The sequence below is a fragment of the Staurois parvus genome, unplaced genomic scaffold (assembly GCF_062004578.1).
Source record: "Staurois parvus isolate SC_StPar_1 unplaced genomic scaffold, SC_StPar_1.0 ptg000217l, whole genome shotgun sequence".
In the NCBI taxonomy this organism is placed as follows: Eukaryota; Metazoa; Chordata; class Amphibia; order Anura; family Ranidae; genus Staurois; species Staurois parvus.
This window is the reverse complement of record NW_028318013.1, coordinates 4,690,266-4,713,162: the sequence shown is the minus strand read 5'-3', so window position 1 is coordinate 4,713,162 and position 22,897 is coordinate 4,690,266. Positions and strand designations below refer to the sequence as shown.

Sequence of the window (22,897 nt, the reverse complement as noted above, 5' to 3'; positions counted from 1 at the left end):
AGAGTCCAAAATACTTGTAATCCAGCCCCGGTGGGCAAAGTTAAAGTCTCTACAGCAATTTGTAATCAAAGAGGCAGTTCATAAGCAGTCAGATAGCACAAGGGAAGCATACACTCACGCAAAGCTGATGCGGTAGTCTCAGGCAGAGCTGATGTGGTAGTCTCTGGCAAAGCTGATAGCGTTTCAGGCAGGGCTGATGTAGCTTCTGGGGTCCCGCTTCCTCCAATGGGGCTCAGGCAGAGCAGGGGGCCACTGGAGTCCAGCTGGTCCCCTCAGTGGTTGCCCAGCAGAATGGATTCACAAGAGAGACCAGTACTGGCCTCTTAAACCCCCTGAGCAGGATGAGAGGTGGGGGTCATTAGCAGGTGACAATGAAGAGAATGGACAGGAATGGAACTACAGTAATTTAATTTGTAGCTGTAAACAGAAAAGACTGGTTGGACCCGCTGGACACTGAAACAGGATAATTGTATTTGCAGCTGTAAACAGTGTAACAGTGGGGGAAATACATTAATACAAAAGTAAGGCACTAATTAGTGGGGAGGATATTAGAATTAGGCAAACGACTGGTTGAACAGGATGGACACAATAATTTAATCTGCAGCTGTAAACAGTGTAACAATGGGGAAAATACATTAATACAAAAGTAAGGCACTAATTAGGGATGTATACACTAATTGAATTTTGGACCTTTTGTGGAGAGGGAGCCTTAATTACAGCTAGGGGCCTTTGGCACACAGGAGTGAATATTATTTGGAGGAGGCTCTTCCTATGGCCAGGAGGGATTAGGAACAAGGACACTCCGGATCAGTAAGCAGGAATTGATAATGGGCCGGGCCCCTATACCGTGACAACCTGTCATCATAGAAAGATGACAGTAAAAAAAGTACTAAAAGTAAAAAAAAGCCCTAGTCTATATCGTGCTCAGAGTACCCCAATGTGCATGCATGGATTTTAGAGTATTCTGAAATGTAGGCTTTGATCCCAGTAAATGAGATGACACAATTTAATATGCTGCTTGAACTGAGATTCCAATGATATATTCTCATACATGCACTGGGTTATTTGCTCTTAAAGCTTGGAGTCCAGTTTTTTGTGTCTGTTTCTTTGTTTCGTAATCCTAGTGATTTTTACATTGTTTTTGTTTTGTTTTGCCCTTTACTTAAGCAGAAACTTAACGTGCCCATTCTTGTACTTAAGAAAGTCATTTAGATTGTTATAACAGTAGAGCAGAGGACCGGAGGCAGAACATTTCTGGACCAAGTGTGGGAGTCACAGAGTGCGAGAGTGGGGCTGCCAGGGCAAATTTTCAAGTTGTCCAGCAGGTGATTAGATACTGGGTGGTCTTAGCAGCCAATCACCTGCTGGTCAATACAAAAAGTTAACCCTGGCAGCTCCTGCACTCAATGCTGTGCTGTGCCTATTACTCTCAGTCCAGAAAAATTCTGCCTCCCGCTCTGTGCTCTGTCTAAGGTAGGAATGTGAAGGGGCAGATGACAATATACTCTGGCTGTGTGTGGGGGGTATATCATTTGAAGGGGGGCAGTGCTCTATAGATTTCAAGAGGACAAAACACACAACACTGTGTGTACATGTGTGTGATGTAAAGGGGGGGATGCAGTGTGAGGGTGTGTGTAAAATGTGAAGAGGGTCGGTGCTGTGGAGGGTGATGTAAAGGGAAGGGACAGTGCTGGGGGGGTGATGTAAAGGGGGGCAGTGCTGGGGGGGATGTGAAGAGGGGCAGATTTGTGGGAGGGGGGATGATGTAAAGAGAAAGGATATTGCTGGGGGGGTGATGTAAAGGTGAGGCAGTGCTGTTGTTGGGGGGATGTGAAGAGTGTCAGTGTTGTCCGGGGGGGTGTAAAGTGAAGGGGCGGTGCTGTGGGAGGAAGGTGATTTAAAGGGGGCAGTGCTCTGGGGGGTGTTTGATGTGAGGAGGGCACAGCATACTATTGTGGAGGGGTTGTGATGTGAGGGGGGTAAGTGCTTGGGGGGGTGAGGGGGGGCAGTGCTGTATGGTGGGTGTTTGATGTGAAGAGGGTAGAGCACACTACTGTTGGGGGGGGGATTTGTGATGTGAGAGGGGGACTGTGCTGTAAGGGGAGATGTAAAGGAGGGGCAGTGCTGTGGGAGGCAGGGGATGTAAAAGGAGACAGTGTTTTTGGGGAATGTGAAAGGAGGACAGTACTGTGGGGGAGGTATGTGAAGGGGCAGAGGACAGTACTGTGGGGGAGGTATGTGAAGGGGGCAGAGGACAGTTCCGTGGGGGAGGTATGTGAAGGGGACAGAGGATAGTACTGTGGGGGAGGTATGTGAAAGGGCAGAGGACAGTACTGTGGGGGAGGTATGTGAAGGGGGCAGAGGACAGTTCCATGGGGGAGGTATGTGAAGGGGACAGAGGATAGTACTGTGGGGGAGGTATGTGAAGGGGCAGAGGACAGTACTGTGGGGGAGGTATGTGAAGGGGGCAGAGGACAGTACTGTGGGGGAGGTATGTGAAGGGGCAGAGGACAGTACTGTGGGGGAGGTATGTGAATGGGGCAGAGGACAGTATTGTGGGGGAGGTATGTGAAGTGGGCAGAGGACAGTACTGTGGGGGAGGTATGTGAAGGGGGCAGAGGACAGTACTGTGGGGGAGATATGTGAAGGGGGCAGAGGACAGTACTGTGGGGTGGGGATGATGATTTGAAGGGGGGTTTAGAACTGATGTGAGTAAAGGGGGTGTGTGATGTGAAGGGGGTTCAGTACACTATTGTAAAGGGGGTGGGTGTGATGTGCAGGGGGCCTGCGAACACTACTGTAAAGTGGAAACTGATGTCTGCTGGAAGAAATTTTTACTGATTGAACCTCCGTGAATTTTAATGCAATACCCCAGGTGTTCAGTAAGAGGATCAGTAAGAGGGTTGTGAATTGATGGGTGTACGTTGATCAGTGCGGTTATGCAAACCCGTATTGCAAGCTCACCAGTTAACATCTTAATCTTCGATTTCTCTTAAGCATTTCCTTTTAGAAATAAGGCCCAAATAGTGCAGCCTAGATTGTAGGAGATTGCAGTGTGCATGACATGTTTTTGAAAACAACAAATGACTAGAAGGTAGACTGCTGTTAAACACATAATAGTTTTTCTTTCTGAAGAAAGTCTGCTTGTTTTTTCAAAGTTAAAGCTTCTTTTAGTTGGTTACTCTCATGACACATTTTTTTACATCTTAGACAGACAGCTTCTTCTTGTGGCTGAAGCTACAACAGCAGAATTCTGAACAGCCGTTTATTTATTGGTGTTCCAGAGAGCTAACTTGGCAGCAGTTCTAGAAAAAAAACCTTTCAGACTCTGTGAATGTCTCCAATATGAAATACAGGGAATTAGTCTCATAATTACATAGTTAGTCGTATTGAAAAAAGAGTCCATGTAGTTCAAACATTAGAAAATACAAATGCATTTAAAAAAAAACACTATATACAGAACCTGATACCCAGAGATGAATCAGATGAAGGCAAAAAAAACCCTCTTAGGCTAGGTTCACATCTACGCTGCTGTGCGGGCTGCAGTTTGTGCGGGCACGAGAGTCCATTCATTTGAATGGGCTGCCGTGCCCTGTGACATGCAGAAAAGAAGTCCCTGCACTACTTTGGAACTTGCAGCCTGCAGGAAACCAAGGTTCCCAGTGCGAGTGTGATTTCCAATGCGGGCAGTGTGCCTTTTGGATGCCATCTTAATTCCCATTCATAATACACAAAGCTGAATACACCTAGTGCCAGGAAAGACACTTTTTTGTGAGTGGCAATTCTATGGTTTGACCACATCTTAACGTTTTATACAGTTTTACACTATGGGATGTCTGGTTTTGTGTTGATTTATGCTGAAAATATGAAATACTGCCTGTGGAGGAGAGGAGTTGCCTAACATTGATGCAGATCTAGTGGAAAGTTATTGGTTACCACCAGCAACTACGGTTATAAGGGCGAAGGAATATCGGCCATCAGAATTGGATTGCATACGAGTGTGACTTACCTAAAGATAGGTGGTCATGAAATGACGGTGAGTTTACATCTATGTGGGGCACCAATGTGAACACAGTGAAGCACTTGTCATTTCAGTATGGAGTATCATCGTTAAAGATACAGCACCGTTGCACCAATTATTCACATGTTGGGACTGCATATTAATATTTTATTTGTATTTTTCTCAGTGTTAGCACTTTAAAGATTGCACAGTTTATTTTGTCAATTTGTGACTTTAGCACGGTCCATTTTTGAAATATATAAAATCTGCTAAGCTGGCCAGAACTACTTCTTGAGGGAGATCTTAATGTGAAGAAGCCTTTCCATATGTGAAGATTAAATCTCTTTTCCCCTAGATCAGTGGTTCTCAACTTGTGGGTCGCGACCCCTTTGGGGGTCGAACGACCCTTTCACAGGGGTCCCCTAAGACCATCAGAAAACACATATTTCCGATGTGTAAAGAGCAGCTACTGTGTAGAAAGCAGCTGCTGTGTTGAAAGCAGCTACTCTGTTAAAAGCAGCTGCTACTGTGTTGAAAGCAGCAGTATTGGAGGTAAAACGACACTCATGAATTATAATTACTGGGTAAATAATTTTATGGTTGGGGGTCACCACAACACGAGGAACTGTATTAAAGGGTCACGGCATTAGGAAGGTTGAGAACCACTGCCCTAGATGTAAAGCATGCCCCCTTTGTCCTTTTGTGAATAACTCAACACAAAGTTCACTATAGACCGCTTATGTATTTATATGTATTTATATATGTATACAGGAGAGAATAAATTCAGTTCAGCTAATCTTTCCTCATAGCTGAGCTCCTCCATTCCTCTTATCAGTTTGGTTGCCCTTCTCTGCACTTTCTCCAGTTTTCTGATATCATTTTTGTAAACTGGTGTCCAAAACTGACCTGCATATTCCAGATGAGGTTTTACTAATGATTTGTACAGGGGTAATATGAGGCCTGTACCTGTAGAGTCTATACCTCTTTTAATACAAGAAAGTATTTTTCTAGCTTTAAAAATTGCAGCTTGGCATTGCATGCTATTAATAAATCTATGATCTACCAGAACACCCAGGTCCTTCTCCACCATTTACTTCCCCAGCTATTCTCCTCTTAGTATGTATGGCACATACATGTTTTTAGCCCCCGAGTGCATAGCTACATTTATTGATATATGGGGGCATTTACATACAGTGGAAAGCTGAAACAGCACTTTGCCGCTGTGTCAGCTCTCCATTGCCGGCTGCAGTAGGAGGCAGTGTAGCGTGTGATTCAGCGCATCACATGACTTTTTTTTTTCTTTTCTTTAGCAACTTTATTAGACTTGTACAAAATGTGCACTTTATTCACAGCAATGCACAGTAGTGTGATGCACTGTGTTGCTGTTTGCCGTGCGATTCGGTATGGTACAATGCGATAAAATGAAGTACGGCTGCATTTTGTTGCTGTGTGAATTGGACACATAGGAGACACTTGTTGCCCCTGGAATGACAGATGTTTTTCCATGTAGTAAAAAGTCTGTCACCGCATAGAGTGTGAATTCACCCTAAACACCTAATTTGCCACACAGTTGCCCAATTAAACAGTGCATTGAGGTCGGCTTGTAAGTTTGAGACATCCTATAGGAACATTTATTCTGCTGCAAAGTTTGGTGTCATCTGCAAAAAGTGAAATCGTACTTTTAATTCCAATCTCTAGATCAGTTATAAATAGGTTAAAAGTAAAGCGCTGACAGGGAATCTGGGACCTCCCTGAATTTACTAAAAAAATTGTACTTACTGCTCGGTGTCCCTGTTAGACGGTTTTCTATTTCACTTTTTTGCACTGGTGACAACTGTCACTGAGACATAAAGTAAATAGAGATGTCCTAAGAGAGGTCAGTTTGTGGAGCACTGGATTCCCTGACATAGTTTAGTGTCCCAAATGTGTATGTAGTCTGATGTAGGGGTTTGTTTATATACACTATATTGCCAAAAGTATTGGGACACCCCTCCAAATCATTGGATTTAGGTGTTCCAATCACCTCCATGGCCACAGGTATATAAAATCAAACACCTAGGCATGCAGACTGCTTCTAAAAACATCTGTGAAAGAATGGATCGCTCTCAGTGAATTCAAGCGTGGTAACGTGATAGGTTGCCACCTGTGCAATAAGTCCATCCGTGAAATTTCTTTGCTACTAAATATTCTACGGTCAACTGTTAGTGGTAGTGTAACAAAGTAGAAGCAACTGGGAACAACAGCAATTCAGCCACGAAGTGGTAGGCCACATAAAATAACAGGGTCAGCACATGCTGAAGCGCACAGTACGCAGAAGTCACCAACTGTCTGCAGAATCAATAGCTAAAGACCTCTAAACTTTGTGTGGCCTTCAGGTTAGCACCAAAACAGTGTGTAGAGAGCTTCATGGAATGGGTTTCCATGGTCGAGGAGCTGCATCTAAGCCTTACATCACCAATACAAAGTGTTGGATGCAGTGATGTAAAGTACGCCGTCACTGGACTATAGAGCAGTTGAGACATGTTCTCTGGAGTGACAAATCACACTTCTTTGGCAGTCCGATGGACGAGTCTGGGTTTGGTGGTTGCCAGGGGAACGGTACTTGCCTGACTGCATTGTGCCAAGTGTAAAGTTTGGTGGAGGGGGATTATGGTGTGGGGTTGTTTTTCAGGGGGTGGGTTTGGCCCCCTAGCTCCAGTGAAGGGAACTCTTAAGGTGTCAGCATATCAAGACATTTTGGACAATTTCATGATCCCAACTTTGTGGAAACAGTTTGGGAGTGGCCCCTTCCTGTTCCAACATGACTGTGCTCCAGTGCACAAAGAAAGGTCCATAAAGACATGGATGAGCGAGTTTGGGGTGGAGGAACTTGACTGGCCTGCACAGAGTCCTGACCTCAACCTGATAGAACACCTTTGGGATGAATTAAAGTGGAAGACTGCAAGTCTTCTTGTCTGACATCAGACATGGTTTGCCTCCACCCTCTAACTGCTACTTTTGTTGGACAACTTGGTCCATTAAACGTATTTAAAAATAACAGACTTACTGGCCAGATCACCAGGTGAAAATAAAAGAAAAAAGCCTAAAGAAAGAAAACTAATTCAGCCACTGCATCAAAGAGCTGGTGAGCTGTAATTTAATAAATTTTTGTTTTGGGGTTTCATACTACTTTAAAACAAGCATCTCACAAAACTTGGGAAATTTAAACTGAGCATAAGAACAACATTGCACAAGTGGTGATAATTTAAAAGCAGGAGGCACTGAAAAATTAAAATAAAGATATAAAGTATAAAACAATTACATAAATAAATTTGGCTTACTACTTTAAGTGAAAGCGCATGTCAAAATAATCAGCATATCTAAAAATATAGACATCTAAAGTTATCTAAATCTCAACTTTTCTCATAAGGCTCTTTCACGTGGATGCCATCCTGTCCGATTTACTGAGCAGAATGGAATGGTTGACACTTTTGTAACATCCGTGTGCGTGTGTGTTCAGTGTTTTCTGCTACTACAAACCAAAACTTTACGGGCCCATTTTGGTTCTATGGAAAACAAACTTTCATCTGCTTGCATGAGACTACCTCTGATCCATCATGTTTAGGTCCAGAAAACATAATTTTTTTTTTTCGAACCTGATCAAACTCAGGAGTAGCTCATCAACTCACACAGAGCTACTGATCAAGTCAGCCTCAAAAACTGACAGGTGGACTTGACCATACCACCCATGTGAAAAGGAGCTTAAAATCAAGCAAGGTCTTACCTGATGTCTACCTAATATCAGCCTAGTGATGGCCACTTATCAACAGGCAAAGAAGGATGGCTAGGGTACGATCAAGTTCAGCTTTTATCCAAAAGTTTATATAATTTCAGTTGATTGTATCCCTAGATCTACTGATTGTATTGGCTTGTGGTTTTCACTAAAGGTAGCAGCTGCATGTCCATTCTTTTATCATAAGCTTGGTCTGAACTGTTTGGATTGAAAGGTTTACTTTACAGATTTCCTGTAATACCCTTTTTCCAAACAATTGTGCAGTGTTTGTTAAACAAATTGAAGTTAGTTGATCTCTTTTATTCTGTAAAATTACCATCTGTGATACGGTGTAATTTGTAAATCCAAGTTATTTTGTAAATAGCACATTTCAGGAACTCTGACCCAGTGACCGGGCAATCTAATTTTGATGCCTTATGAAGGTGTTGAAATTGAATTCTGAGTTTTGACAAATGACAGCGTGAGGAGCCATGTCTTCCTGTTCCCACTGACGGGTGAGCTGCACACATATGACACAACACTAACAATCTTTCACATTATCAATACTAAGCAAGCGATGCAGAAAGGTCACTAGCAACATGAACAAGCAGCAAAGAGATATGAACTGTGCAGGAAAAAAGAACAAGCCTATGTTAATGACATGCCCTCTAGCAAGTCGAACATGATGTATGATAGAAGACGTGAACCCGGACAATGCTTCTGACACTTGACATCAAAGAAAACACAGATCAATGAATAGCCGTATGTCATCTGAAAACGTAATGCTGTAATGAATGTATGTTTTCATGGTAGTATATAGACGCAAAAGGATTGGGATTTCACAAATATGTGCTTGAAATGTGGATAATTTCAAAAATATATTTCATGGTAATAGTAGGCTGTATGTTTTAGTATTTTAGAGGTGAAACAGTTTGCATATACATTTACTTTGAATCTAATATTTAGTATTCCAAAGGTGGTATCATTTCTAGGAGTCTCTAAAGGTTTAGATTCATAAATCATTCTCTTGCCCCAAGGTCTTCAAGGGGAATCGATGGCAAGAAAATGTATTCTTCTTTTAATATGTATTCTTCCCAGAATAAAACCTACACTGGGGTATTTAGACATATTGACAGGCATGGTATTGGCTTTTGTATTCTGTATAAAAAATAATTGATCATCAGTATCAAATCATATTAATCTGCATAGACCTTTCAAATGCTAATGGGGAGATATGCATAGTTATGTCTGTGTTTTAAATGTACATAAAGTCCACACAAAATGTATATTTTATTTCTTGTAGAACAAACAGAGACTAAATCACACTCCAAAATAAACAATAAAAGCCAAATGGGACTATTCCAGTGCCAGTAATTTTAGAGATAAATGTTATTTTAAACTGTATTTAATAAAAAGATTTGTGTTTTAATTAAGATAATAAGTATATGTGATGAAATTCAATATCTAGAATAGTCCCACCAGAATACCAAAATAGTCCCATTTGTCTTTTTATTGTTTTCTTGTAAACATTTATATTAGGGATGAAAGCATACCTTCCCAACTGGAAATTGATAATGAGGGACAAATTTTAAAGAGATAGAATGTGGCTTGCATAGCGTGCCACAGTGAAAAGTGGGTACCTCTCACTTGAAGATTTATCATAATTAGGACAGAACTACATCTAAAAAGGAAAGAACTACATCTAAAAAGATACTTTAATAAAATGTTGTATGTTTTTGTTTAGCTATCTACAATGTTTGGTACAGCTTATTTATAGTGTGGCAGCCCAACAGCTCTTGCAGAGAACACAGTGATAAACACCAGCAAATATACAATATATAATATCTATTGCACTGGTCCCAGGAGTGCCTAACATACAAATTGCACATGTCAGAGGAGTATAAAGCACAGGCCAGTGTACAAACAATGTTTGCCCCCTCCTCTCAGTACAAATCCTTCCATAAAGAATTACCCCCAGAGCCCGACATTCCCACCCTGTACAGATTTCCCCCACAGTCCTAAACCCTCCTGAGCACAGGCCACCCTCCCAGCCTCTTCTCAGTATAGACCCACCAATATTGGTGACCCCCATAGCACATACCCCCCTCCCAACCCTTCTCAGTACAGAGCCATCACTTCCCACCAATATAGACCCCCCCTTCTAGTAGTGACCCCCTCCCCTTCAGTACAGACCATGTCACTCCCGACCAGTAGAGACTCCACATCCCCAAATACAGGCCCCCCTCCCTCCCTATGAGTACATATCCCCCTTTCAGTACATACCTCCTCACTCACCACCAGTACAGACCCCTCCCTCCCTCTTTCCAGTTCAGACCTCCTACCCACCAGTACAGACTCCCCAGTGTCTTAAAGGGGTATGGTTAAATAAAATCTGAGTCTCTTTGCCAGATACATGGCACAGATATGTCATAGTCTTTTTACAATATGTCTTATTTACTATACCACAATCCTACAGACATGTACAACATTCAACACAATTATATCAGAAGAACAAAACTCTTCCATTACACATGCCTTTCAGCCTGCTTTAAAGAACTTCATCAAGTAGTCAGCAACCAGCAACTGTTGAGAAAATAAACACTTTGATGTATCATCAAAATGATGTAATATAAAATATAACATAAAGAGTGCAGTGATTAGGAGTGTTTTCAATATAGCTCAGCACACAGAGTACAGTGGTCAGAAGTAAATAAGGCACTGGGTTCAGGAATGTGTATCACACAGTCCATATGGCTCAGGAGTAGGTAACTGGCCAGTGTACAACCAAAAATTACCTCCCAACTCCTAAATCCCCCCAATATAGAGCTGTCTACCACCATCAACTAATCCCCCCAGTACAAAGCTCTCTCCTCCTCCCTCCATTCACCACACCTCTAATATCAGCAGTGCATTGTGAGGGAATGGCCTCCATTTGGTTGGATTATGTAATCAAAGCCTAGGGGAACCATCCATTGTCTCTGAAGTGCTGCTGTATGTGATGCCTGTGGGAAGTGTGCTACACAGGACCAGTATCAGATGGTGTCACTGTAGCAGATGGTGTCTGTGCTTTACTGCTGGCAGCACATTGCAGAAAGGAACTCTGGTCCCTCTGCTTACCCAAGAGACAGGAGTGAGGCACAATTAAGTCAATGATGTCCATTCACTGTCATTTCTTTCTGCCCTGCCCATTCACTGTCATTTCTTCTGCCCTGATGTGCTGTGCAGAATAGCAATGCTGGGCAGGGGTGTTGCAGGACAGTGCTCAGATCTGCTGGACTGTGGGATTTTGTATCAAATCACTGTTGGGAGGAGGTATGTGATAGTAAACCCCCCCCCCCCAAAGAAATGAGGACAGTTAACATGAAGAAGTACACTATATTACCAAAAGTATTGGAACACCCCTCCAAATCATTGGATTCAGGTGTGCCAATCATCTCCATGGCCTTGGGTGTATAAGGTCAAGCTCCTAGGCATGCAGACTGCTTCTACAGACATTTGTGAAAGAATGGGTCGCTCTCAAGAGCTCAGTGAATTCAGGCGTGGTAACATGATAGGTTGCCACCTGTGCAATAAGTCCATCCGTGAAATTTCCTTGCTACTAAATATTCCATGGTCAACAGTTAGTGGTATTGTAACAAAGTGTAAGCAACTGGGAACAACAACAACTCAGCCACAAAGTGGTAGGCCACGTAAAATGACAAAGCTGGGTCAGCGCATACTGACTTGTACAGTGACTAGAAGTTGCCAACTGTCTGCAGCGTTAATAACTAAAGACCTCCAAACTAGATATGGCCTTTAGATTAGCACAACAACAGTGCATAGAGAGCTTCATGGAATGGGTTTCCATGCGCGAGCAGCTGAATCCTACACTTACATCATCAAGTGCAATGCAAAACGTCAGATGCAGTGGTGTAAAGCATGCTGCCACTGGACTCTACAGCAGTGGAGATGTGTTCTCTGGAGTGACGAAGTATGCTACTTTGTCTGGTAATCCGATGGACATGTCTGGGTTTGGCGGTTGCCAAGACAACGGTGCTTGCCTGACTGCATTATGCCAAGAGTAAAGTTTGGTGGAGGGGGGATTATGGTGGGGGTTGTTTTTCAGGGGTTGGGCTTGGCCCCTTAATTCCAGTGAAGACACTTCGGACAATTTCATGCTCCCAAGTTTGTGGGAACAGTTTGGGGATGGCCCCTTCCTGTTCCAACATAACTGCACACCAGTGCACAAAGCAAGGTCCATAAAGACATGCATGAGCGAGTTTGGGGTGGAGGATCTTGGCTGGCCTGCACAGAATGAGGACCTCAACCCGTAAGATGAATTAGAGCGGAGACTGCGAGCCAGGCCCTCTCGTTCGACACCAGTGCCTGACCTCACAAATGTGCTTTTGGAATAATGGTCACACATCTCCATAGACACACTCCTAAACCTTGTGGACAGCCTTCCCAGCAGAATTGAAGCTGTTATAGCTGCAAAGGGTGGGCCAACTCAATATTGAAGCCTACGGACTAAGACTGGGATGCCATTAAAGTTCATGTGTGTGTAAAGGCAGGCGTCCCAATACTTTTGGCAATATAGTGTATATCTATTCTAATTCACACACTAGTTCTAGATATTGCACTTTAATGCTAGAAGTGAAATCTCTTTACATGCTGCTCTAACTTTTCCATCTCACATGTGTTCCACATCGGCCTGTATATTCTGTATTATCTGTAGGCTAGACAAGGTTGTAACTTCTGAAACCTCTTGCATTTATGTCTATTGTGACGATCGCGGTGTCAGACCCCTGACCTTCTCACCAAACTCGTGACCGAAAGGACTAGCCAATCTAAAACCGCGATGTCAAGTGCGTAACAATGCCACGCCCAGCTGCACCCTGCACAACGATTTCCAGCTCACTGGACCTCAAATAGATGTACCAGAAGCCTGAGCGCGATTGTTACTGGGTCGGGTTAATTACGCAATTAACCCTTCACACTGCCACCACCTCCTTTTTGTACAGAGAACGAGGAAACTCGGCAATATCAGCAATAACACTAGGATGATTGGATAACCATCTGTATACCACTATCACCGCAGGCATGAATTCGTAAGTTGCATTAAAAAGCGTTAGAAACAGTTTAACACTTTCAGAAAGTAAGATTTATTACTAAAAGGTCAAAAGGGTGCAATTAAAATATTTACAGAAAAAAAGATGTAGCTAATATATATATATAAATATACAGAGAGCAACAGCACAGCAAAAGGATAACAGAAAGAAAGTTAGGTAGATAAGTACTTGCCAAAAGGTCCTGGGTTAAGCAGATCAAGTTTCAGAGCAAAAGGGCACCGTCTCCTAAGGTGGTTCTGATGTTAAACGAGAGAATTCATCAACTTCCACTCTTAGGCTTGACAGCCTATTTTGTTGTCCCCCAGCAGGGGGTGTCTCTGAAGCCATGGACCAATGCCTCATTTGGGGAGGGGTTGTCTGGGCGGAGACCCAAACTAGAACCAAAATCTCTCATAGCTCATATTTTGGCTCATAAGGCACATATTTTGGCTTTTCCTAGGCACAAGTCCCATTCCACCCGCGGGTAGATTAATATGCAGACTCATCTGCGGAACAGTTAGATATGAAATATAAGATCCAGACTTGAATGGTTCAAAAGATGTAATTTTCTGCTTTCCTATATATTCCAGCCAAGGAGAGTGACATATCAAACTGTTTGTCTTCTCGTGGCCAATCTGAAGATATGCCTGTTTTTTTATGTAAGTCTCTCATATTCCAAGATATGAGACATAGGGGAAAAATGGATTTAAAAGTGTTATCTAGTTTCTTACTCCTCTGAAATGTCTTTGAACTCAGGGGAAGGCTTGGGTTATCCTTTTACGAGGTGCCAGATTGTTCAGCTTCTTAGACCACCTGGCACCCAGCTCAGAGATGTTTTATAGCCTGCCTGTGACACTTCCAACACACACACCGCCCAAATGTCACTGTGGCTCTCAGAGAGGGATGGGGATGATCCAAGAGGGGGAGAAGGATCTGCAAGATGCAGGGTTTGGAGCAAAATGGTTGAACCTCGTCCATCTCTGTGGGGCATGATTGCTGTAGCCCTACAACTGTGTCTGTGCACTGCAGCAGAGAGGGCCAAAGCAAGCCTGTCCTTCATATCATGTCTGTATGGGGCCTTTGCTACAGGAGAGGGGTGGGAGGGTGCCATTTCTCGGTTTTTGTTTTGTTTTGTTTTTCCAAAGGTACACCTCAGATTTAAAATTATACCAAAATCACGCAAACTTAAAATAATTTTCTATCTTCTGGCTCAAGAGGGACAATTCACTAAAATGCATGAATTCTTATAACTGCATGTGTTTTGTGGATCAGTATTTTATCTGTCATCTTTTTATTACTGTCTGGTTCACCACTGAGGAAATTCTCCCTATTTGCCCTGGTGCCACTGAGACTGAAAATGATGAGAAATCTGATATTTTGAGATGCTGGGTGGACCAGAAATAGAGTTCAAATCTTCCAGTGGGGACATATGTTCTGGTGACGACTGAAGAGGAGATCTCCTTCATCTGGAGGTCTACAGAATAGGGGGTGAAGGAATTATCCCCACTTTCCCACAGAGAGTAAAGGAAACCCCCACAGGTGTTTTAACCATCCCTTACTCTGTCCAATGTATTTTGGCTTTAGTTGCACTTTATATTGTATTTTATGCCTATTTCAAATGGCATCTTTTTTCCCTTAATAAAAATGTTCATTGCAAAAACTACAATTTTTACCATTCAGAAGATCGATGAGCAATAAAGCTTAGAGCCAAACTCCAGTCACAGATATTTTTACAAATTCTTCATTGTAAAAAGAAATTAGCTCTGTGCAGGTATGTAAACTGTGCAGAACCTTTCTGTTTACTTTGTAATTCACAAATTTCTACATGACAGAGAGTACAGCTATCAATGTTTGTCTGGTGCTGCAGCCGTCATACAGGTAAGGGATCCTGTATTTTATCCTTCCCATTCCCCTTGTCTATTCATGCAATGCTTTGTATTCTGTGAATGGATAAGGAGAGAGCCTGTCATTATCTGCTTCTCTTCTCCTCTCCCCTTGAGCACTTATTATTATTATATATTACAGGTGCTTATATAGCGCCGTCAATTTATGCAGTGCTTTACATATATATTGTACATTCACATCAGTCCCTAACCCTCAAGGGGTATACAATCTAAGATCCCTAACTTACATTCATACATACACATACTAGGGCCAATTTAGACAGAATGGTACGTACAGAATACCTTGTATTGTTTTGTGAATGGACAACGGGAGAGGAAAGGGAGGATAGATGACAGAATCCCTTCCCTGTATGAGATCCACAGTGCCAGAAGTTCAGCGCTAGCTGTACTTTCTGGCATATAAAAATGTATGCATTACAAAGTAAACAGAAAAGTCCTGAACAGTTTTCTAACCTGCCCAGGTGTAACTTCCTTTTTCAATTATGAATGTGTCTGGAGTTCCGTTTTAAGTGAACTCTAATCCTGCAAATCTCTATTTCTAGATTAATATCTGTAGGATCAAGGGTGTCAAGCTCAGTTTTATCACAGGCTGCATCAGCTTTATGGTTGTCCTCTAAGGGCCTTCGATTATTACTGGTTTTAATAATAACTTAAGACTTAAGCTTTGAAGGGCAGGTGCAGACTGTCATGGAGCCTACTCACACTCTTGTAGCAGATGATGCAAGTCTGAAAAGGAGGGTTGCACACTGCTGCTATCATCTACAGGAAACTTTATGGAGACTGCTGAAACAGAACATTGGATGGTTCAATCTCCAATCTCTTGTGAATGATACCAGCGGTGCGCAACCCTCCTTTTCACCTTGCATAGAATTGTATTAGTCTCATAATAATTATATGTCCAGATAACCCTACCCCTTCACATCAGATGTCAAGAGCCCCCCACCCTTCCTTACATCACCCCCCCATTACTTTGTGCTGCTGCCGGGAAGAAGCTGGAAGTGGAGGTGGGAAGTGCAGGGTCTGGAGGAGGGCTGGAGTCAGCTGCCGAAGTCTGCTGAATACTGAGACCAGGGGGGGGGGGGCGGAGATGAGGGGATGCTGCACAGAGAGGCGTAGGATCTGGCAGAGGAGTTCTGTCCACCTCTCTGTTTCCAACTGCTGAGACAAGGAGTAGCAGAGACGAGGTGGTTGCCGGAACTGAAGGAGATGTGTGAGGGCCATTATATTTGACACATGTGAGTAAGAAGGCAGTGGTATTCAAGAAATGAAACTCTATTTATTAATCTTTGTGAATTGACCTTACATTTATGTAGTAATGAGTGTTACTGCCCAGTTTGGTAAAATACTGCAGAAATACCTCATGCACACTGCACCTCATACCTATTGCTTAAAGTGGAGTTCCAGTCACACTGTGATAAAATAAAAGTCAGCACCTACAAAAACTATAGTTGCTGACTTTTAAAAAACAGCCACTCACCTGTCCCTCAATCCCGCAGTGTCCTCCCTGCAGCCCATTTCATGGCCGTTCAGTGTTCCTGGCGCCAGCATCTTCAGTGTGGGCCCCTGGCTGTGAGAGCTTGCGGCTTCACAGCCAGGTGCACACTGCGCATGCTCGAGTAGCACTGCTTTCTGAATGGTCCCATAGTCTTCTGGGACCTGATGCGTCCCAGAACACTATGGTGAGGGAGGGCGGGGAAGACAACTTCGGCTTGCGATCGCAGTGGAAGTTGGAGCGGGTACCTGTCAATTTTGGGTACCCGCTCCCCCCAGCTCCCCAATGGTGCCAATCCTTAATGGGGAGTGGGGGAGCAGTCTTTAAAGTGGAACTTCCCCTTTTGTGTGGAGCTCCACTTTAAGAAAGGGGATGCCCTTTGAAACTTTGCCAATGTGTGTTTTTAGAAGTTGCCTTTTATTCTAGTAGATAGCACTAAGTGGTATAAATAAGGTTAAGATTGTATCACATTTAAGACAATACAGAGACAGAGCAGTAAGAAGAATAATCAATAACTATTACTTTGTACTCTTCTACAACCTGAAGATTCATTGGGTATGAATTACTAACATGTGAATTGAGTTGAAGTACAGAAAGGGTACCTGTGTTCACTCCTGACATCCAGTGTTGGACACCAGAAACATTTTTTTTTTTGAGTGGATGTTTGTGTTCACTTGGTATTTCAGTGAATCGGTCCCACTGATTCTTATCAGCTTTTGAAGTTTATATTAATAGTTCACACTTTTGACTTGAAGGTAGAGTATCTGTGTTTTACTGAAGTTCTTACTGAAGTTCATATTCATTTTTCAGTTCCTCAGAACTATGTATTTGAATGTATAATATTTTACATTTGGTGTTTACAGGTGCACTGCGTTTTCCCTAATTTAAAATCCCTGAACTTACATTGCCGCCATCAGCAAATAACATTTTAATCAAGGATGGTAAGGCTCATTGCAATGAAAGGGGCCTTTTATATACATATCCTTCACATCTACTTGGGCATACATATTAAAACCACGGAGAAAAACACAGTGATTATGAAGGGTGGAAAAAATGAGCTATTCTGTTGCTTGCAGGTGTTTCAGTTTTGGATATGTGAAAGTAAATTGTACGTTATGTATGGCAGTATAGATGTCATTCGGTTTGGCAGGTTTTTAAAGCAGAACTCTATGCCCCAACTAAGTATACAGTTGGCATACGTATATGGAAACTGTCTTGCATGCCAAAGTATTTGGGCCTCTGTCAGTTGGCTATAGATGTATGTTGATGGCATCAGGTTGACATTGTTTAGAATTCATTGACAGGTTTATTTGACCTGCATTTGGCTTGCTCCTGTCTTGCATTTGACCTCTTCCAAGTGGATTTTTCATTCCTGGGGACTTTTATGGGAATTCAGAACCTGGTAGTTCCATGTAAAAAAAAAGGATTTATTTTTTAATGGATACGTAACTGAATTTAATTTCCAGTAACCTTTTAGTGTTAAGCTTTAATTCATGCATTATACTACATGTGCTGTGCCAAAACAAATAAACCAAACTCAATTCCACACTAAAAATTTTTTAGCAAAGACAAAAAAAAAGAAAAGGTGATATACAGTGATACCTATAAAAATATACAGTGCCGTAAATATATATATATATATATATATATATATATTGTATATATACACAGTATACACAGTATATATATATATATATATATATATATATGTGTGTGCGTGTGTGTGAATAAAACTGTGACGAGGCATACAGCTAGCAGAGCGGAGATCTTGTCTGGAGTCACAGCCCGATCTATGTGATTGCTGGAGCTGTCAGCTGAACTCTATAGATAGCGGAATGTATGTTAGCAGTGTTTTGCCTCTTGATACACTGATGTTCCTGACTAGTAGAAAGAGAAGAGACAGTAATGTAGCTGATCCTAGCTTATAAAGGGAACAAGTTCTGTAAGACCTTTGGTAATTTGAAGGCCTATATTACAAGGTGAGAGTCCATGTACAGGAGGCCCCTGTTGGTGGAGGATTTTCATATACACACTGGAATTTGTCTTGGTCCGAAGAAGTTCCATGTTTTTGGCTTGGACTGATTATCATATTTTGGCAGGGACTGATAATAAAACTTGTTCATGGTTTTTTTCACACATATATTTAAACCACCGTATATTTATTTAAAATGATTCAATTCGATTCAGGGTTTTTTTTGGGAAAATAACAAACATGTTATACTTACCTGCTGTTTGCAGTGGTTTTGCACAGAACAGCCTGAATCCTCCTCTTCTCGGGTTGCCTGCAGGCTCTCCTGGCCCCTCCCTCCTGTTGAGTGCCCCCACAGCAAGCAGCTTACTATAGGGGCATCCTCTGCTCCAGGTTTCCATTCACACACGGAGCTGTAACCCCGCCCACACGCTCCTCATTGGCTAACTGGCTGTGATTGACAGCAGCGAGAGCCAATAGCTCCCGTTTGCTGTCTCTGCCAATGAGGGGGCAGAGACCCGGGACAGCTGAGGCTGTTGAGCACATCGCTAGATCAGGATGAGACTCAGGTAAGTATTGAGGGGGCTGGGGGCACTGCTGCACACAGAAGGTTTTTTACCTTTATGCATAGAATGCATGAAGGCGAAAAACCTTGAGCCTTTACAACCACTTTAAGTGTTACTGTATGTCATCACAAAAAATCTTTTTTTTAAAGTGTGTAATTGAATTTGGTTAATTTGCTGGTGCACATATGGTAGTATGTTTATAAAAAGCAGGTTAAACTTTGAGTGCTGCAGCTTTCTATTGCCAGATTATTACTCAGATACATAGTAGGAGTGTACGAAGACTAAATTTTATATACTTAATTCATGCATTACTGCTACCTTTGAGGAACAAGTTAAGATTGGAGCTCCTTTTTAATCTTTCAGTTTTTGCAATTAGCTTAACGAAGAAGTGAAATCCTGTAACAAAAGTACATCCTTTTTATTTTTCTAAAGAGTTGTACAAGTAAAACATTGGGAACTTTGGGAATAAATATAGTAGTTAGAAATTAGTGCTTTTGTCAGCAATGTCCCTTAAATGAAACACTAAGAGCTGACTATTAGACTCTTGGCATCAGTCACTGTACTCATTTAATAGTCCCATGACGAGAAGTGATATGCTGCATTTATTGCTTTTCAGTGAGAATAAAGACCAACTAAAAGCATGCGTGGCAGGACAGTTTGCACCCATTTTTGTGGTGTACAATACTTCTTAATTAAGTAAATTAAAAGACAACTTACATTTCATCTCCATCTTTTGTATCATAGTCACTGGATTTATTGTCAGTAAAAAGACTTCCATTGCTGACATCTCATTCTGCAAATGCTTTTTTCCTGGTTTTCAGGCTTTACCATGTTGTGCCAATACTTTGAGTCACTAACCAATAACAAATATATAGATAAGGACTTAACTGACTATTCTGATACACATACTCATTGTAGAAAATACAGAAGTCATTGGATCATAACATGAACATAAAACCAGGCAACTTGCATTTTCAGAGGAAGGCAGGATGCTTTCATTGTATCCCTTGACAGCCAGGTCAGTTTCGCTCTTTGGACCCATATTGGCTGTGTGCGGTTTTCTGACAGAAATTCCAGCCCTAGATAGATTCTTGTGCAGAACTAGGAAAAATAATTACTAAAATACCCAGAAAATTTCACATCATGATCTAATAAATAAATTGGAATTGTGACAACCTTTCATTGTTCTGAAAGTGTACATTTATGTTTTAATATGCAGAATTCTCTTTATACATACAGATAACCAAAATGTATTTAATTTATGAGTAACAGTAATTAACTACATGCTGTAAATGGGCTTTTTCCTTGTTTATTTATAGCACATTGTCTAGTCTAGTTCTAGTACTCTATTATATGAAAAGAGAGAATCTCTAGTAAACTATGCAGACACTTTGGGAAATCAGCTCATTACTGAAGCTTTTATTGATAAATTGTTAAAAGTTGTATTTAAACAAGCAATTAAAACATTTCTGTGGATTATATTTTCATTGTGCTGTTTTTTTTTTTATTCGGGAGTATGTTTTTTTCTTTTTTTTTGCGATGAGGATTGAGTAAGTGAATAAAATACAGAAACATTTCAACACCGCTTTGCTGTAAGAAAATATTGTTTACTGCAGATAACAAGGGTAAGGTGTCCTTTCTTCTGCTTTAGTGGATGGTTTGTTTAAATACCATATATTTAGGTAGTCTTTTTCAACCAGTGTGCCTTCAGGTGTCTTCAGGAATGCCTTGGCAAAATTCTCGCTGAACGGGGGAGAGAAGCTGAAGGAGAAGAAAAAAATTGGAATACTAGCCAGTACCGGTTTGCAAAGCTGTATTTGCTTTGGAAGAATAAATCGCCTCTAACATTGGGTGTCCTACTGTTTTGGATGTTGCTGCATTCTGTAAAACATTTAGTGTAGCTTTTTACTTTGTACAATGGGGTGTCTTGAGATTGTCCGTAATTTTAAAGGGTGCCTCAACTGAAAAAAGGTTGAGAAACAGTGTACAAAAGTACTGTTAGTTCATGGGACCCCCCTCAAGAGACTCCTTAACTCCACCATTACTCATGTTTAGCTTCTGCTTAAAATAGCCATTGCATCACATGATTATTGTTGTCTTGGAGAGGATAAAGGATCCTCTCATACATTCTCTAGATTATCCTGTTGTTATTGGCTGCAGCCACAGATTAAGAAAAGTTTTCCCAACACTCTCCTTCGCCAGTAGTCAATCTGATGATCAATGTCTGTCGAGCAGGGACAGTCACATACTAATTAAAATTAGTTCAATCTCAGCAGAACTATCCAAATTTCAATCTATTTATGGCAAGAGTTTCTGATTTATTGTATATTATGGTCAATATAACAAATTTTACCAACAGTGTCACTGATGATAAAATATGAAAATTGCAGCTCAAGTTTCAGGTAAAGCCCTAGTCGTTGTGTGATCAGAGGGCACCTATTCATTACTGAGATGACATGACAGTAGATTTTGTCCTACAGAGTTTGTAAAGTGCTGTATAGTGAAATGAAAACAGTTAATTTAAATTGTGTTTGTTTTTTCCTCAGGAAAGGCAAATAACAATGTACAATGGGATGAAGATTCAGTGGAGTATATGGCGACCAATCCCGTGAGGATAGCGTTTGTTCTGGTTGTTCATGGCAGAGCCTCTCGACAACTCCAACGAATGTTTAAGGCAATTTACCACAAGGACCATTACTTCTACATTCATTGTGATAAGGTAAGATTTTCCATTTGCTTTCTCTAGTCCATCGGACAGTGGGGTAAGCAATTAGTCCTAAAAGTGCACTTAAACTTTAAAGTGTATGTTCAACCGAAACTTGTTTGATTAGATTAGATTTAGAGTAGGGACGAGTTAGAACCTCTGTCAGGTTTTTACTACTATATGGGGCTCTGTTAGGGAGATTTAATCTCACTTTCAGTTTTGCTGACAGCGTTTTACCAGGCAAGAAGTGAGGGAAAATTTGCAACAGCAACAAAGACAGAAATAAATCTGCTATTTTAGGCATACAGTACAGGACACAGGTCAAGTATTCATAGTGGGTTATAGGCTCAGACCTTCAGGTGATTGGTTACTGGCGAAGCTTTTGAGGGCATGCCGCCTGGGCACCTGCCCAATAACCCTACTCCACACTGTGAGTCCTCAGTTTTTTGCTAGTGTGCTATGGTGATCTATGGTGATGGGTCTATTTTCTCTTAGAAAGAAATCACTCTTAGCCTAACTAGATTCTCATTTAGATTCTACTTTATCTTCAGATCCTTCAGTCAACTTTTCACTGTCTTCTACGGAGGAAAAAGATTTGGGAGTACTTATTGTAGATGATTGTGAAAAAAGCAGTGTGGCCATGAAGTGGGAAAGGCAAATAGAATTTTTGGATGCATCACTAGAGGGGTCACCAGGAGGAAGAACAATGTCCTGATTTCCCTATTGTAAATCTTTAGTTAGACCTCATTTAGTATTCTAATAGTTCTGGAGACCTTATTTACAAAAAAGATATTAATAAGATAGAGGGAGTACAGTGACAGACAACAAAAATGGTGAAATGTTTGAGAGATAAACATATCAGAAAATACTTCAGGAACTTAATATGTACAGTCTGGAGGAAAGAAGGGAAATGGGAGACAAGATTTAAACCTTTAAATACATCAAGAAGGTGATTAAAGTTCAGGAGGGTAGTATTTTCAATGTGAAGTTAAGATCAAATACACAGGGACATGACCTCAAACTGGCAGGGGTAAAGCTCAAACAAAGTCTTAGAAAGTATTATTTTACTGAAAGAGTAGTTGCTGCTTGGAATAGACTTCCAGCAGAGGGAGTGAGTCAGTCAAAAGTAAATGGAATCAAACATGCTTGGGACAAACACAGATCCAGAACATTTCAAATAATATAAAAAACACATATAAATGTGAATATAAAAATGGGACAGACTCGATGAACCACTTGATCTTTTTTTCTGCCATCACTCTTCCAATGTATCTGAACTGGTGCAAACTCTGTGCGATCTTGGGAACCGCACCCTGACCCCATGCCATGGGGATGAACTGTAATGTTGCTTTGGGCACTGGATCCTGCATGGGTGCTTTGGGCACTGGATCCTGCATGGGTGCTTTGGGCACTGGATCCTGCAT

The 22,897-nt window shown here is 41.5% G+C and overlaps 1 protein-coding gene across 1 annotated transcript in view; it reads left to right on the top strand.

Annotated features, from left to right (window-relative positions):
* The window catches only part of XYLT1 (xylosyltransferase 1), a 468,857-nt gene that overhangs the window by 277,493 nt on the left and 168,467 nt on the right, over window positions 1–22,897 (top strand). Inside the window, exon 3 of the mRNA XM_089679075.1 lies at window positions 21,316–21,488. Within this exon, the coding sequence (XP_089535201.1) occupies window positions 21,316–21,488 (173 nt within the window). The remainder of the gene's footprint in view (window positions 1–21,315; window positions 21,489–22,897) is intronic.